This window comes from Sus scrofa, chromosome 2, assembly GCF_000003025.6.
Source record: "Sus scrofa isolate TJ Tabasco breed Duroc chromosome 2, Sscrofa11.1, whole genome shotgun sequence".
NCBI lineage: Eukaryota > Metazoa > Chordata > Mammalia > Artiodactyla > Suidae > Sus > Sus scrofa.
This window is the reverse complement of record NC_010444.4, coordinates 70884232-70902161: the sequence shown is the minus strand read 5'-3', so window position 1 is coordinate 70902161 and position 17930 is coordinate 70884232. Positions and strand designations below refer to the sequence as shown.

Here is a 17930-nt window from a genome sequence, read left to right as displayed (position 1 = left end):
TGTAGGACATCCAAAGGATTAACCTGAGCCAATGCGGTGACAACACCAGATCCTTAACCTGCTGTGCCACATGGGAACTCCTCAACCAGTATTTCTTGAGCACCTACTACAAGCCAGGCCCTGTCCCAAGTGCTTGGGACACTAGTGAACAGAAAGTTCCCCTTTGACCCCTAGCCTGGGAACTTCTAGAAGCTGTGGCTGTGTGCCCCCCCTCCAAAAAAAGAAAAAGATCCCTGCCTACACCAGGCTTGACTTTAAAACCCCTCCCATTACAGATAAGGTGACCTCTAATTGATGGGACAAACTGGAAGACACTGCTGAGAGCGAAAGGGGGTGTGCTGTTAATAATTGAGCCAGACAGGCATCATCAAGCTCCCTCTCAGGCATAACTGAATTTATTGACCCAGGCTTTTGTTTTTGTTTTTACTTTTTAGGGCCACACCATGGCATGAGACCAGGGATTAAAGCTTTGTCCTTATTTATACTAGTTGGGTTCTTAACTCACTGAGCCACAATGGGAACTCCTTTCTTTTTTCTTTTTTTTTTTTTTTTTGCCGCACCTGCAGTAGGTTAAGGATCCCCACTGTCACTGCTGTGGCTGGGGTCGCTGCTGTGGTGCAGGTTTGAACCCTGGCCCGGGGTACTTCCCAGGTATGGCCAAAAAAAAATGTAAACCATATCTCTACAGCATGTGGAAAATTAGTGTCACCCATTCGTAAAACTAAACCCCATGAAAATGGAACAATGCCAATGCTTTCAAATTGCTAGAAAACTGAGCCACAGTGAAGAAAAGCCCCACAATAAATGAATAGTGGTTGCCTCTGGGAGGGCTAGTGAGGAATTGACTGGGAAGGGATGTGAGGGAACTTTTCTGAGTGATGGTGATGTTCTGAACCTCAATATAGGTGGGTTACCCCAGTGTATGCCTTTGCCTCAGTGCCTGTACACTTAAGATTTGTGCATTGCATTGTATATAAAATTTACCTTAAAAAAAAAAAAGCTATGAAAACAGTCATAAACAGGAGTTCCCTTGTGGCACAGTAGGTTAAGAATCCAGTGTTGTCACTGCTGTGGCTCAGGTTGCTGCTGTGGCACACGTTCGATCCCTGTCCCAGACACTTCCAGGTGTGGTGGGTGTGGCAAAAAAAAAAAAGTCATTAAACAAATACTGACCTCTACTTAACGGCATGAAAGCGGAAGTGTTTTAGAGCTAGTGCTTTTAACTACAGCTCTCTCCTGGGGGACCTGGGACAGAACACTAAAGCGCTATGGCCTCAGTTCCCACATCTGGAAAATAGGGATGGCCTAGTGCCCCACCCTCCCATCCACACCACCACTTCCTGTTCTGGTGCCCTGAGGACTTCACGTAGCATTATGTGAAAAGCACTCCGAGCAGTGTCTGGCTTACAGTAAGCATACAACATAAACACGAGCCATGGTAACTAATATTATCATTACCATGAGCCGTGCTGGGTGGGTGGGGAGAGGAACTTGACCCAGACAGAAGAGCCTTCACAATGAGGTCACTTCTGAGTCAGCTGTTTTTTGGGGGGGGTGAAAGGGAGGTTGGCCAAGCACGTGGAAGTTCCAGGGCCAGGAATCAAACCCTTGCTACAGAAGTCACCCGAGCCACAGCAGCGACAAAGCTGTATCCATAACCTGCTGAGCCACCAGGGAAATCCTGAGTCAGTTTTCAAAGGATGAAAATGCTACAAAGGTGGGGGAGGGGAATGGCACGGCTGGAGGAGGGCCTGTGAGAGCAAAAGCCTGGTGGCCTTGATGGGAAGTACAGCTCCTGTCTGGGAAACCAGTGCACAGCCCCCCTGGCTGCACTGTGAGGCAAGGGAGGTAGGGGACAGATTTCCTGGGGGTGCAGAGAGTTAAGGATCTGGCATTGTCACCACTGTAGCTCTGGTTCCATCCGTCACCACTGTAGCTCTGGTTCCATCCCTGGGCTGGGAACTTCTGCCTGGCACTGGTATAGCCAAGGAAGAAAAAAAAAAGAGGCAGGGTGATGAATGCAGATGGGGTGCGGAGGGGGTTTGGGCCTGAATGTGCTGGGCTTCAAGCCACTAGCCTGCACGTGTGTAGACAAAGGACAGTAGGGTCCTCCCTAGTCTGCCTTCCAGCCTGCCCTGCCTTTTCTTGCCTGCAGCATATGGAAGTTCCCGGGCTAGGAGGTGAATGGGAGCTGAAGCTGAAGGCCTACACCACAGCCACAGCAATGCTTCATCCAAGCTGCATTCACAGCCTACACCACAGCTCATGGTAACAGTGGATCCTTAACCCACTGAGGAAGGCCACAGAACGAACTCACATTTTCATGACTACTAGTCAGGTTCTTAACCGACTGAGCCACAGTGGGAACTCCCTGCCTTGTTTTTTTTTGCCTAATCTCACCTCTGGCCCCTTGGACTCCACTCTCCTGCCACTAATGGCCTCCTGGCTGTTCAGAGCCATTGGGCTCTCTGTCACTTGCTTCTTTTGTCCACCCGAAATGCTGTTCCCAGCACCTCCTCCCACTCCTTCTGACTCATTGCAAATTCTTCCTCCTCCAGGATGCCTTCCCTGCCACCCTGAGAAGACCCACCGTCACATAGCCCAGGTTATTCCCCTCATTGTACTCTGAAATTATCTTATATGTGCAGTGGTTTATTTGCTACTTGTCTGCCTGCCCCTATTAGACTGTCAACTCTGTGATGGCTGGGACTTCATCTCATTTAACCCTGCATCCTCAGCCCCAAAGGACTGCCTGGCCCATAGTAGGTGCTCAGTAAATGCTCACTGAACATTTAGTCCTTAGAGGAAGGACTAAAAAATTTTTAAAAATGGGATAGAGATAATCTGATTTACATCTTAAAAGACTCCTCAGAGTTCCCCTTGTGGCACAGCAGAAACAAATCCGACTAGGAACCATGAGGTTGCATGTTCAATCCCTGGCCTTGCTCAGTGGGTTAAGGATCTGGTATTCCTGTGAGCTGTGGTATAGGTCACTGACAAGGCTCGGATCTGATGTGCTGTGACTGTGGCATAGACCCCTGGCCTGGGAAGCTCCATATGCTGCAGGTGTGGTCTTAAAAAGCCAAAAAAAAAAAAAAGAGAGAGAGACTCCCTCTGGGTGTGGGGGGAGAGATAAATTGGGAGTTTGGGATTAACATGTACACACTACCATATCTAAAATAGACAACCGGAGTTGCCATCATGCCTTAGCAGTAATTAACCAGACTAGTATCCATTAGGACTCAGGTTCAATCCCTGGCTCCGCTCAGTGGCTTAAGGATCCAGCGTTGTCATGAGCTGTGGTGTAGGTCACAGATGAGGCTCAGATCCCACATTGCTGTGAATGTGGTGTAGGCCAGTAGCTACAGCTGATTCAACTCCTACCTTGGGAATTTCCATATGCTTTGAACAAGGCCCTAAAAAGACAAAAAAATACAAAGACAACCAACAAAGGCTACTGCATAGTACAGGGAACTATACTCAGTATCTTGTAATAACATATAATGGGAAAAGAATCTGAAAAACAATAGATTTATTTATTTATTGTTTTGCCTTTTTTTTATTTAACATGTTGCTTTTGAGATTTATTTGTGTTGTTACACATAACAGTAGTGCCTTCCTTATTTTTTTTTTGTCTTTTTTTTTTTTTGCCATTTCTTGGGCTGCTCCCGCAGCATATGGAGGTTCCCAGGCTAGGTAGGGGTCGAATTGGAGCTGTAGCCATGGCACAGCCACAGCAACACGGGGATCCGAGCCGTGTCTGCAACCTACACCACAGCTCATGGCAATGCCAGATCCTTAACCCACTGAGTGAGGCCAGGGATCGAACCCACAACCTCTTGGTTCCTAGTCGGATTCGCTAACCACTGAGCCATGACGGGAACTCTGTGCCTTCATTATTATTGCTGAGTGCTATTCAGTTGAATAGATATACCACCAGTTGATGGACATTTGGATTGCTTCCAGTATTTGGTGATTATAAATGAAAAACAATAGATTTATACATATGTAGTATATACAACTGAATGACTTTGTACACTTAAAATTAACACAACATTGTAAATCAATCATACTTCAATTTAAAATAAGTAATTCCCACAAGTAATTCCCTTGTGGCACAGTGGGTTAGGGGTCTGGTGTTGCCAGTATCTCAGCTTGGGTTACTGCTGTGATATGGGTTCAGTCCCCGGCTTGGGAACTTCCACATGCCATGGGATCAGACAAAAATAAATAAATAGTTTAAAATAAAAATAAATAATTAAATGGGGGAAAAAAGACTCTGACTGCTGTGGGAAGAACAAACTGTCGGGGTAAAGGGCACAACAGGTAGCTTGAGGAGCAGGACACTCCATGGGACCAGGGAGTGATGACAGGGCCAGTATATGGGTGGTGGCAACAGAGGGGGAGAGAAGGGGTCAGGAGGAAGGAGGGACAGAATAACGTAGTTGAGGGAGGGGATGGGAGAGAAGGGCAGGAGAGTAAAGGTTGAGAAGGGGACAGGAGTCCATGAACTCTGGCTTTGATGATGGTGGAAGAGAGATGGAGTCACTGGAGGAGAAGAGAATATGGGAAAAGAGGTCAAATTTGTATGTGGGATGCTAGGTGGACATCCCAGGGAAGAGGTCCAAGTGGCAATAATAATTATTATTACAATTAGCACATGAGCCCCACTCTGACATTATCATTAATCATTTATTGAGCACTGTGGACACAACACCGACTGCCACAGACACAGCCCCTGCCTTCACTGGGCTGATGTTCTGTTGGTGAGGAACAGAAACTAAATAAACTACTGGACTGTGAAAATTTTATTTTTATCTTTTGCTTTCTAGGGCTGAACCCAGAGCACATGGAAGTTCCCAGGCTAGGGGGGAATCCCAGCTACAGCTGCCAGCCTATGCCACAGCCACAGCAAAGCCAGATCCAAGCCACATCTGCGACCTACACCACAGCTCACGACAACACCAGATCCTTAACCCACTGAGCAAGGCCAGGGACTGAACCAGCATCCTCATGGATACTGGTTGGGTTTTCCTCTGCACCACAATGGGAACTCCTAGATTGTGAAAATTTTAAAAAGGAAACCTCAGCTAAAATTGGAGTCAGGAAAGGCTTTCAGAGGGAGCTCTTACGCCCAACCACTCCTCAAAGACCCCAATCAGGAAGACATCAGTTACAGACCCCAATCACAAGAGACTTACCTTGCACTCCCAAACAGACACTGCAACTACTTCATTAAAGGAGAAAAGATTTTCTTCCCTCCCAGCAACAAGCCCAGCCAATGAAGACACCACAGCTTAGCCAATGAGATGCTGTCCTTACCTGAACGCTTACTTTCCTCCAAACGAACTTTTGTTTTTTTCTCTCGTCATGACTTCTTTGTCTCACCCTCCTTCCTATAAACGTCTTCCATTTTGAGCAACCTTTCGGACTATCTCTGCTTAACAGATGAGATGCTACTTGACTCACGAATTTTTTAATAAAGGCTATTAGATCGTCAAATGTACTCACCTGAATTTTGCTTTTTAACAGGGCGGAGAAAGAAATACTTCGTCAAGTAGGGATAAATCCTTGGGGGCGAGGGGGTTGTGGAATAAAACAACATAAGGGGACAGAGAAGGAATGACACGAAGGATTTATAAATATTTGTTAAACAAAGACTTAATGACAGACTGTGGATGGTTGTTTTAGTAGGTATTTAAGTAAATGGTCTAATCATACTCCAAATATTCCATAAGGTGAGTTTCTTCCGTTATACAAAGGGAGGAAGCTGAGGCAGGGGTATCTTAACGAGTCACCAATGCAGGGATAGAAACTGCAATCCAGAGAGAGGGGATCTCCCTCTAAGCTGAAAAGGTCCCCAAGCAGACGCCCCCCCGGAAAAGGCCATTTATGGGGCAAGCGGTGGGGGGAGCGTCCAGAAGAGCCGCGCGCATTGACCTATGACGTCATTGGGACGTTAAATAGCGTAACACTACCTGGACGTAGCCCCATTTCCCTTCCCGGACAGGTCCTCTGGTGGTCCGGAGCTGTCTGATTCAAACCTCTCATTGGCTACTCGCTCCGTCAATCCGTTTCATCTTATGGTCTTCCGACCCGCCTTCCAGATCTAGCCTTTGATAGGCTGAAGAGGCCGTCACTTCAGAAAGGTCCGCATTCCTTCCGCCTTTCTCCAGGAGACCGAGGGCGAAAAAGGTGGATCTCCGACGGTGCCCACCCCGGGGGCTCTGCTTAAGCCTCTTATTGGCTACTCTGGGTGCCGGTCGCTACGCCATCCACCGCTGATTGGGCATCCGGCCGCCGCTCTGCGCGGCGCCGGCTCCGCCCCCGTCGGGTGTTTGTGGTGGGGCTGCGGAGTCGCCGATCCCGCCGGAAGCGCCAGGACAATGGGGACCCGGGACGACGAGTACGACTACCTATTCAAAGGTGCGGCCGGTGGGGCACAGACGGGCTATGAGCGGCAGCGAAGCGGTGGGCAGGCGCCGAGGCTGCACTCCAGGCCTCTGGCCCCAGACTGGAGCCAGAGGGTTGGCGCCCGGCAGGCTAGGCAGCCAGGAAAGCCACTGCGGGTCGGGCATGATCAAGTTTAGGCCAGGGTTTGCGGCCCCGCGAGGCAGGCTGCCCAGAGAGGCTTGGGGGCCCTGGATGCACCGAGGCGGGGCCAGGGCCCAGAGGGGGTGGGGCCGGGGGCGGTGGGACAGGCCGTTAGAGGCGGGGCCTTCAGAGGGGGCGGGGTCGTCCCAGCGTTTGGCGGGCCGGGCTAGGTGGAAAGCGCCCTTAGCGGTGGGGGCGGGGCCTTTAGAGGCGGGGCTGGGATGTGGTGGGCGTGTCCAAGAAGTAGGCTGGGCTGCACGGGTGGGGGCGGTGCTCGCACGGAGTGGCAGGGGAGAGCCTTGATTGGTGGCAGTGCGTCTGGGGGCGGAGCCCTGGAAGGGAGGGGCGGACAATGGGGGTTGAGGTGTTGAATGGAGCCTGGTTTGGAGTGCGGGAGTCTGGATTGAGAGGAGTACCTGCGTTTGGGGGTTGTGGGGGTCGGAGGTGGGGGGGGATACTAAGTGTGCTGGACCCAGGCCTGGTGCTTAACAGCAACAATTATCTCTTAACTTTTAGAACTATAATAGCACCATCCAAGTACCTGCACTTTTCTAAGCACTTTATACACATGAATTCATTGAAACCCTCACCACAGCCAATGAGGTCAGTATTTTCCATCCTGTCTCTTTATGGACCTGGATACTAAGGCGCAGTTAATAAGTGTTGGAGCAGGATTTGAACCCAGGCCACATAGGGAGTGTATCTGAGGGAGCCCGTGACCAAGATCTGGGACTGGGCTTGTCAGACCACCTCCTCCAAACTGCTGGAGGATCTTCTCTGACCCTGGGGGACAGAGGGCTCTAGAAGCTTCAAGTAACCCCTGGGCAGGGCAGGGCAGGCAGCCAACAGCGGACTGGCTCAGGAGTCACTGACTTTCTAGTGCCTTCTGTGCCAACCTAGGCTTTGGCCAGGTCTTGTGCTGGGCTGTCTGGCTGACGCTGGCCACCCTTGAGAACTAATCTCTGGGCCCACACAGGACACCCTTCCCATGCTGCCTGCTGCATGAGAGTGTGCCTCCCATGCTGGCTCTTGGCATCTTGTCCTCGCTGGGGGAACTTGGCCATCCCTGGGAGTGTAGTCTCTGTCCATCCCTGACTGTGATATCATCCAGCATGTTGGGGCTGGGGGACCCTAGACATGTGGAAGGTGGGATGGAGCAGTCCCTACCTGGATATTCACGTGTAAGAGTTTTCTGGGCGGAGAAAGCCCCCATGCAAAGGCCCAGAGCTTGACAGCACCATTAGGCTGGGGGAGCTGCCTGTAGACTGCTGCTGAGGCCTCAGGCCCGGGCCCTGGTGCTGACTGAGCTTTGAGGTCTCACTCTAAAGGCAGAGGAGGGAGTTCCCATTTGGCTCAGTAGGTTAAAAACCTGACTAATATCCATGAGGATGCGGATTCAATCCCTGGCCCCACTCAGTGAGTTAAAGATCTGGTGTTATCTGAGCTGTGGCATAGGTCACAGACTTGGCTTGGATCCTGCATTGCTGTGGCATAGGCCGGCAGCTGCAGCTCCATTTCCACCCCTGGCCTGGGTACTTCCATATGGCACAGATATGGCCCTAAAAAAAAGAAGAAAAAAAGACACTTAGAGGCAGAGGAAGCTCTTTCAGGGCTTTGGGAACTAATGACAGGTGGACTGGATACCAGTCCTGCTGTAGCTGGTGCCTGTTTCCACCCAGCCCACCCTGAGGCAGCTGCTCCTAGGTCCTGGCTGGCACCCACCTGGATGTGTTAACTACCAGGGCAGGGGGCGTTCCTCCCATTGTTTCTGCAGTCATTCCCCATTTATTATTTTCAACATTTTTGCGTCACAAATAACACAGCTCCAAGTATTTGCACGAGTCATCTTTTTTTCCTTTGGGTTATTTCCTTGAAGTATGTTCCCAGAAGTACAATCACTGGGTCAGGGGCAATGGAGCAGGCTGTGCGCTTCCCAGGATTCATCTCCGGAGTCCTCTTCCTGGAAACACTTCTGGGACAACTGGCATGGGGGCGGTGCCCGCTTGCCCTGTTGCCCTCTCCCACTGGGCTCCTTTTCTTGAGCAGGTGCCCTGCTGACGTTCTCAAGCCAGGTTGAAAGTGAAAGCCTTAACCCACAAGACTGGTCCCAAACTGGTCATCTCAGACCTCATCTTCACTGTTAGGCCTTGTTGGAAAAACCCCCACCTCCTTATCTTTATTCATTTTTTCTTTTTTGGCCACCCCGAGATGTGGAGTTCCTGAGCCAGGGATCAGATCCGAGCCTGCAGTTGCAACTGAAGCCACAGCTGTGGCAATGCTGGATCCCTAACCCACTGTGCTGGACTGGGGATCGAACTTGTATTCCAGGGCTCCCATGACGAGAGCAATCCCCCTGTCCCCCTACCCCCCGCTCCTCCGCCGTTTAGTGTTTGTCAGGAAGTCCACTCAATTTTTCACTTACTTAAATAGGAAAAGAAAACTCTATCTGGCTCTGGCAAATAAGGAAGGAAGCCAGCAGTCAGGCAAGCCTGTACCATCGCCATACATGCATGGGCCATACCTAAGGCAGGTAGACAGAAACATGAATGCCCTGCACAGAGAACCTCCTGAGACCCCCATGGCCTGTAGTGGGTCAGGCCTGGATGCTGGAGAGGTGTCTACAGCTGTGCCAGACAGGTTGACAAGGACCAGTCTTCTCATCACACAGCTCCCCAGCCCTGCCCCCTGGTGGGGGGAGCCCTTCAGAAGGGGAGGGGACAGTGATCCTGCCATCCCTTCCCCTGTGCCCAGCCTCCCCTAAGGCTTCAGTCACCTTCCCCCTGGCCCTGCCCTGGTCATAGGAGGGCCATCCCTCACGGGACCTTGGCTGCCCGCTGTCCTGCCCTCCCACCACCAACTTGCTTTCTTTGGCAGCCACATCACACATTGGCTCCCCTGACTTCCTGGCCAAGGCTAAGATCCCCCTGGGGGCTTTTCTCACGTGCTCTTTGTTTTCCTCCCCAGTCATCCCCTGCCTCCCCAGGAGTGAGGTTGTTTATTTGGACCTAATTATAGATCCTCACATTTATCCTGCTAACATTTTATCCTTTTCAGCCAAGGGCCATTTTCCCAGCCTGCGGCTCCATCCCTGGGTGGTGCCCTGACCTCTCCTCTGATGGACCAGGCTGCCTTTCCAGAGCCCACCTGGCCTGTGAGGACATAGTTTGTGTGGGAAGCTGCTGCAATGGCCCAGGCCCCTGGCCGCTGGGGTATAGCCACCCCTACCCCATCTAGGCATCCTTTTGGGAGAAGGGGATAAGGAGAGAGTGACAGCCAGCTCCCAGGGAACAGGCCAGCCTCAGTGCTCAGTCCTCTCTGCCAAGTGCTCCTAAGGCAGCCTTCTGGCTCTCCAGCCAGGGCAGCGTCCCACCAGGCCCACCGGTCTGGGACCCAAGCCCACCAGCTTCCCCCATTGTGAACGGCAACTGTGCCTGTGCCTTGGTTTGGGGCACCTGTCCTCTCCTTTCCAGTTTTCCCCAGGGAATAGCTGTGGCCTGATCACCACCCCCACCTGTTCCTGGAGCCTGGGATCTGCCTGGGGTAGGGGAGCCAGTGCCCCTCAATGGCCACTGAATGTCAGGGGGTGGTCCCCAGATGTGCCCCCTCCTGAGGAAGGCCGTAGAACTAAGGGCTTCAAAGAGGTGCCAGCTTGCCTGCTGTCCCAGCCAAGTGACATGCCCAGAGGGACCATTTCCCTGCCGGTGATGCCACTGACTTCTGTGGAAATCTGGGGGCTGTGTCCTCAAGGACCCTTTCCCCGAGACAACAGATGACTTGTGCCTTGGACAATGCCATTCTCATTCCCAGGCTGCACACAGAGCCAGCCCGGCCACTGCCCCCTGGCCACTTGTGCCTTGGGCACCATGTGCTAGGGACTGGGAGGAGCAGCCCTGCCTGCCCGCTGTTGTCTGGGCAGTGGCTGGTGGCCCTTTTTCTGCTCTGGCCACTACTGTTCTCACTGGGTGACCTTGGGCTGGAGGTCTTTGTCACTCCGATTTGAGTGTCACCAACTGTACATGATGATGTAAACATCTGTCAACAAAGCCTTTTGGGGGGCTTCCCATTGTGGCTTAGTAGGTTAAGAACCCGACTAGTATCCATGAAGATGCAGGTTCCATCCCTGGCCTCGCTCAGTGGGTTAAGGGTCTGGTGTTGCCATGAGCTGTGGTATCAGTCGCAGACGGGGCTCAGATCTGGCATTGCTGTGGCTGCGGCATAGGCCGGCAGCTGCAGCTCCAGTTAGACCCCTAGCCTGGGGACCTCCATATGCCTGGGTGCGGCCTTAAAAAGAAAAGAAAACAGAACAAAACAAAGCCTTTAGGGCTGGGCCTAGCCTAAGGGGCTGAGGAAGTTGTTGATTGGGACAGGGCAGAATTGATGGGGCAAAGAGGACCCAGAAGAGCCCTCCTCCTCACTTCCTGTTGTGTTTCTGAGATCACGGGAACTGTGTGCAAACCTCCCTGGCTTTGGCCAGGTTCCTGCAGTCGCATGGGAAGGAGGTGAGGGGTTGGGGGGTGTGGATGGTGGGCCCTGCAGTCAGCCCAGTTGTGGCCCTGCCAGCATAGTTGGGAGCCCTGGGCCCTTGACCAGGTGTGGACAAGGGAATGACGAGCGCAAGGCACATGATGAGCAGGGGCAGAGCAGGGGTTTGGCCCATACATAGCTGCAGGCTTGGTCCTACCTCCCAACCAAGCTCACCAAGCAGTAATTTGCTCAGGGCCACCTGGCTGGAGACTGGCCCTGAGCAAAGGCCTGTGTCCCGCTACCTTTCTCTTTCAACTTGGAATTCTTATGTTGGGTGGCCACGGTGTCAGGAGAGGACACTGGCACTGTGGTCACAGGTGTCATGGGCTAGGCCACGTGGTGGTTTGAGGGGAGAAGAGGGGCCTGAACGCAGGGGTTTTGAGGGATGAACAGGAGTTTGCCAGCTACTCTAAGAGGTCAGGATGCCCCAAGTGATGAGAGGAGGAGGCTGACCCAGACCCCTCAGTGTAGCCCTACACCCAGAAAACCTGCATTCACATCCTGCCAGGCCACTCTCCAGCCAGGTGGCCCTGAGCAAATTACTGCTTGGTGAGTTTGGTTGGGAGGTAGGACCAAGCCTGCAGCTATGTATGGGCCAAACCCCTGCTCTGCCCCTGCTCATCATGTGTCTTGGGCTGGTCATTCCCTTGTCCACACCTCAGTTTCACATCTGTAAAACAGGTCATGTGATGTATATGTGAGGTGATGGCCCATCAAGAGCTTTCTCAGAGTTCCCTGATGGCCTAGAGGTTAAGGGTCCCATGGTTGCTGCTGTGGCTCAGGTCACTGCCATGACATGAGTTTGATCCCTGGCCAGGGAACTTCTACATGCCATGGGCGTGGCCAAAAAAAGAGCTTTCTCAGCAGAGACTCATTGAATACTCTTCTTATGCTTGTTTTTGTTTTTGTTTAGGGCTGCCCCTGCGGCATATGGAGGTTCCCAGGCTAGGGGTCGAATCAAAGCTGCAAATGTGAACTACACCACAGCTCACAGCAGCACTGGATCCTTAACCCACTGAGAGAGGTCAGGGATCTAACCCACATCCTCATGGATACTAGTCCGGTTCATTACCGGTGGGCCACAACAGGAACTCTGTGCTTGTTATTCTTGGCTCTAAAGCAGCCAATCCGGAGAGGGTGCTGGGTCCTGGGGGCTGCCTGGCCTGCCCCTTCCTTACTTGTGGTCCAAAGATGGTGACCCAGGCACCTTCCATTTGGGGGGAGGTGGGCCCGGGGAAGCTCCGTCGGCCACTTAGGCCTTTGTTTGTTCGTTGACAGGCGTTGATCAGGTGCATCCTGTGCGCCAGGCACTAGGCCAGGCCCTGGGAATACAGCAGGGAACCAGACATGTTCGAGATGCCTGCCCTTGAGGCAGAATAACCACAAAAAAAAAAAAAAAAAGAAAGAAATCTGGCGAGTGTGAAGGTGGGGTGAACTATGGAGGAAAGGCAGGGGAGGGGGAGTGGGATTTTAAGAAGATGGCAGGGAGGGCCTCCTTGATCAAGTGCCATCTGAGGGACCACAAAGGAGAGCAGGAGTGGGTACCTGGGGAAGAACATTCTAGGCAAAGGGTAGCATGCATATGCCTCTCTCTAATCCCAGGGAGGAGGTCTGTGTGGTTGGAGCGAGGGGGGAGTGAGTCCGGGGGAAGAGAGGGAGGAGGGGAGGGCAGGGAGGGGACAGGGGCGGGTCATGCTCAGCGTTGGGGGCTGAGGGGATGACCTTGGAGGTGGGAGAGGACTGTAGGAAGAAGAGGGATGGGAAGCTCTCAGAGTGCTCACACGCGCCCTCTGGTGGCCAAGGGGAATACAGCTTGTTGGTTGAAGAAATTAAATGTAGGGGCACCTGGGAGGAGGCTGGCACTGCGGACAGAAGTGACAGTGGCTGGGGGTGGGGGGAGCAGTGAAGGTGGTAAGAAGTGGTGGGAATCTGGACACACACACACACACATAAAATTTCTTATCAAGGGAAAGCTTTTTGGAGTTCCCGTTGTGGCTCAGTGGGTTAAGAACCTGGCTAGTATCCATGAGGATGCGTGTTCCATCCCTGGCCTCGCTCAGCTTGTTGCTGCAAGCTGCGGCATAAGTCGCAGATGAGGTTCGGATTCTGCGTTGCTGTGGCTGTGGCATAGGCTGGCAGCTGCAGCTCTGATTCTACCCCTAGCCTGGGGACTTACACATGTTGCAGATGTGGCCCTAAAAAGAAAAATAAAGCTCCAAAGACCAAGTCTCATAGGAAGAACCTGGCAGAGCCATAATTGCCCCCTGCCTGTCTTAGCATAAGAGATGCTGGCAGAGTTCTAATCTCATGCATCCTTGTGCTCCCTCCTGAGGTGGCTCTTGTTATTGTCTTACTTTGCATACATATGAAAAAGGCAGTCCAGAGAGGTTAAGTGACTTGCTCTAGGTCACCCAGCCCTGCAGCTTTCTCAGGTGTGCCTGGCTGCCCAGGTCACTAGGCTGCTGTGACGTTCCAGGGTGGACGGGTCCTCAGGCTCCCTTCTGTCTGGATGCCAGGGTCTCTGTGTCTCATCTGGGGCCAGCCCTGCTCTGAACGACCCCATTCGCTTCTGCACCAGGAGATGGGGCACCTCGGTGAGGGGCCCCAGGACAGCTCCAACTCTGCCCTGTCATTGGCGGTCACATTTCTATAGCACCCAGGGTGCCACTGTGAAGGTTCTGCGGGTGGACGTGGGGTCTGGGCTTGGGGGCACTGCCACCCCCGCCGCCCCTGGCCCAGGAGCCTCACCTGTATCCCTCCCTGCCCCCAAAGTGGTGCTCATCGGGGATTCGGGAGTGGGGAAGAGCAACCTGCTGTCCCGCTTCACCCGCAACGAGTTCAACCTGGAGAGCAAGAGCACCATCGGCGTGGAGTTTGCCACCCGCAGCATCCAGGTGGACGGCAAGACCATCAAGGCACAGATCTGGGACACCGCCGGCCAGGAGCGCTACCGGGCCATCACCTCTGCGTGAGTGGCGGGGCCAGGGAGGCCGTGGGCCCCAAAAGCTTGGTAGGAATTGGGCATGGGGAGAAGGGAAGAGCCCACTCCCAAGAGCAGGGGGCCCAGCGTGGAGGGACAAGACACCCCCCCCCCCGAGAGCTATGGGACCCTCGGGAAGACCAGTGCCCAGTCTTGGCCACGCTATGTCCCACAGCCTCTCTGACCCCTGAAGTCCCACTGAGGCACTGCCATATTGCTGGCTGCACTCTGATCAGGCTTGACCTGTGCCACTCCGCTCTGCCTGCTCCCCAGCCTGCCTGCTCCCTCCGCCCTGCCAGACTGTGTCCCCAACCCTCCTTTTCCATCAGCTCTCCTCGGTGCTCACACCTTGTCTCACACCCACTCTGGCCTCCCAGGCAGTCCTGGCATTCTTGGCCTCCCTGTGGCCACCCAGACATCAGGACCTCCTCGGGCCACCTCTTCCCTGACCCTCCCAACCCCCTGGCCATTCTCTGTTAGTCACTTGCTGTCTTCTGGATTCCCTCCACTGAGGCCTGGTCACCTTCCCAGCTCCTTAATCCCTCAGGTGGATGTGTGTCCATCCATCTCCTTGATGGTCGGGGTAGGCACTAGAGCTTCTGCCCAGCAGTGGCCCTTTCCCTGCACAGTCACTGTTTTCTCCTCTCCCCCCTTTTTTTCTTGGCATATGGAGATTCCCAGGCTAGGGGTCAAATTGGAGCTGCAGCTGCCGGCCTCTACATAGCCACAACAACACCAGATCCAAGGTGCATCTTTGACCTACACCACAGTTCATGGCAATGCTGGATCCTTAACCCATCGAGTGAGATGAGGGATCAAATCTGCATCCTCATGCATCCTAGTTGGGTTCTTAACCTGCTGAGCCACAATGGGAACTCCTCCTCCTCCTTCCCTTTTGGTGGTGTCTTCTGACCTCAGACCCCAAATTCCCTGCTGGGGCCTCAGGACACACAGAACAGCCACCGCTTGGGACTGAGAGACCCCTGTGGGCACTGGCTGGGCTCACGCCTGCCCCCGTTACCCACAGATACTACCGTGGTGCAGTGGGTGCGCTGCTGGTGTATGATATTGCCAAGCACCTGACATACGAGAACGTGGAGCGCTGGCTGAAGGAGCTGCGGGACCACGCCGACAGCAACATTGTCATCATGCTGGTGGGCAACAAGAGCGACTTGCGCCACCTGCGGGCCGTGCCCACGGACGAGGCCCGCGCCTTTGCAGGTGAGCACAGGCTGCCGCGGGGCCAGAGGGGTGGGCAGAGGGCTGCTGGGTGTCACTCCGGCCCATCTGCTCTGGCCAGGACCTTTAGGGGCCACACTCCTGAGAGCAGGACTCTGACCAATACGTCACAGAAGCATCTGGAAGGCAAGCAGCTCCCCCACACCAGGTGCATGCCATTTCCTCTGGCTGTGCCCATGGCTGCAGAGCCAGCCTCCCCTCCCCGAGGAGTGGGCATCTCAGGCCTACCCCTTTGGCCACAGCCCTACCTTTCCTGGGCCAGGTGAGCCGGCAGGCAGGCAAGTTCCCCAGTAGGATGCAAGGAAGCGCGCCCCGACCCCTGCTTCCCCCTGCCCCCCAGCCAGCTCATCTCGGCAATGTTCTCTCTTCCAGAAAAGAATAACTTGTCCTTCATTGAGACCTCAGCCTTGGATTCCACCAACGTAGAGGAAGCTTTCAAGAATATCCTCACAGGTGGTCACAGCAGGGGTCACAGAGGGTGGGCATGGGCAGGGCATCAGCCACACTGGTCATATGCTCTAGAGCGCAGCCCCTGAACTTCATTACATCGGCTGTTCAGTCTGGATGTGAGGACAAACGTGGCATGCTGCACAGCATTAGGCCAGGTTCCAGCCCTGCTGGCACTCAGAGACCCTCTCAACCCAGCTCCTATAAGTGGGCCCTGCCACGGCTCCATTAGGAAACAGCCAGCAGGGTCAACTGGGCAGGCAGGTGGCCTCAGGGGCCCAGAGTCCCTGGGCTTTGGGGGAGTTTCTTCTGAGAGGAGGGGCCTCTTTTTTTTTTTTTTTTTTTTTTTTTTTGTCTTTTTAGGGCCCCACCCTCAGTGTATGGAGGTTCCCAGGAGGTTCCTAGGCTAGGAGCTACAGCTGCTGGCCTATGCCACAGCAATGCGATCCGAGCAGGGTCTGCGATCTGCACCACAGCTCATGGCATTGCCGGACACTTAACCCATTGAGCGAGGCCAGGGATCGAACCCACAACCTCATGGTTCCTAGTCAGATTTATTTCCTCTGCGCCACGACAGGAACTCTGGAGCCTCTGATTCTTAAAGAACCAGTGGCTTGGGATAAGAGGCACTTCTGCAAACAGATGTGGCAGAGTACACAGCCAGCACTGGGGATTGGCTGGGAGCCTTCAGGAACCCGCCTCCATCATTGCGCCACGGGGCCCAGTGGGAGACTTGGGTAGGGGCTTCAGCTTAGCATGGGGCGCTCCCTTGAGGAGGTGACCACCAGATGAGTCCTGCGGGAGTCGGGGAGGTATGTAAGGCCCGGGGCACACAGCGCACTCACCTGTGCCTCCCCACCCCCAATTGCAGAGATCTACCGCATCGTGTCACAGAAGCAGATTGCAGACCGTGCAGCACACGACGAGTCCCCCGGAAACAACGTGGTGGACATCAGCGTGCCGCCCACCACCGACGGACAGAAACCCAACAAGCTGCAGTGCTGCCAGAACCTGTGACCGCCCAGCGCCTGGGCTGAGCGTGCGTGCACGTCCTCGTCCTCTACCCACCCCTCTCCGAGCTGTCCTCCCTGCCCCCTCCCTCTCTGCCCCTCTGTGACTGGCTCCCGCCCTCCCATCAAGCTCCGCACGAAGAACAGGAGTCGAGTGGCATCTCCTGTCCTGCCCAAGGAAAGCTAGAAGCCCCGGCTGCTGCACCTGCTCTCCTTGGGTCCCAGTGGGCATCTCGGCGTGGCGGAGAGGGTGGCAGGATGGACGGGGCCCGGCCAGAGGCAAGGAGGATGGGCACACCGAGCAATCTTCTCCAGTTTTCCACGGCAGACTCCAGGGAGCAATCGCCGCCATCCCTCTCTGGCCCGTTGGCTCAGCTGGCCCCCGGTTCCCACACAGAATCCCACTCCGGGCTGAAGCCCGAAGCTTAAGGCGCCAGGGACCGGGCAGGCGGACACTCTCGGCTCTCGGCATCCCGCTCTCCCGCGCACAGCCAGCATCGTACACGCGCCTTCAACCGACCTCACCCGTGCGTGCGCGACTCCAGCTCCTGCCTGTAGATTTCTGCTGAGAGAAGACAGCCCCCCCCCCACCACCTTGCCCTCCTTTTTGCACGCAGCGCGCTCTCCACCCCACCCCACCCTGTATCCCTCTGTCTTGTTTCCCTGTCTGGTCAGGAACCTGTTTGCCAGTGAAGCAATATCTCCGTGTTTTGTATATACAACCGCTCTTGTAGCCTTTGGTTTTTTTGTTATTGTAGAGAAACACAGATTCTTTATACACTTTGTAAGATTACGCCAAACCCTAGCTCTCGATCTCTTATTCTCCTCCCTGTGGCCCCTGCACTGTTGCCCCATGCCTCTTTTCTCTCTCACGGTTACTAAAATGTATAATCCGACTTCCTGTACAGAAACCTGCCGCTGCGCCTTTGTCTTCTTTCTCTCCGCCAGGGGGCGCTCCCGAGCCAGGGTCCCTCACGGGAAACGCCTACCGCCCTGGCTCAGCCCTCCTGGGAGCTGGGAGACTGTCTGCCCCAGCTCCCAACCAGGACTATATGGAGCCCCCTGTGCTGACCACGGGGGAACCGGGGTAGGGGGGTGGTTGGGTGGATCCTCTCCCTGCTGCCCTGTGGCAAGGA

The 17930-nt window shown here is 54.3% G+C and overlaps 1 protein-coding gene across 1 annotated transcript; it reads left to right on the top strand.

Annotated features, from left to right (window-relative positions):
- RAB11B (RAB11B, member RAS oncogene family) lies at window positions 5993–17705 on the top strand. Its single transcript, NM_001244875.1, has 5 exons — window positions 5993–6426; window positions 13891–14086; window positions 15126–15319; window positions 15710–15790; window positions 16656–17705. The coding sequence occupies exons 1-5, from the start codon at window positions 6387–6389 to the stop codon at window positions 16799–16801; spliced, it is 657 nt and encodes a 218-aa protein (NP_001231804.1). The 5' UTR covers window positions 5993–6386; the 3' UTR covers window positions 16802–17705.

Excerpts from the sequence above, each read along its gene's own strand:
- RAB11B (NM_001244875.1), top strand. The coding sequence starts at position 6,387 with ATGGGGACCCGGGACGACGAGTACGACTACCTATTCAAAG. Across the intron at positions 6,427-13,890 it reads GTACGACTACCTATTCAAAG|TGGTGCTCATCGGGGATTCG; the intron begins GTGCGGCCGGTG and ends CTGCCCCCAAAG. Across the intron at positions 15,320-15,709 it reads CGAGGCCCGCGCCTTTGCAG|AAAAGAATAACTTGTCCTTC; the intron begins GTGAGCACAGGC and ends TCTCTCTTCCAG.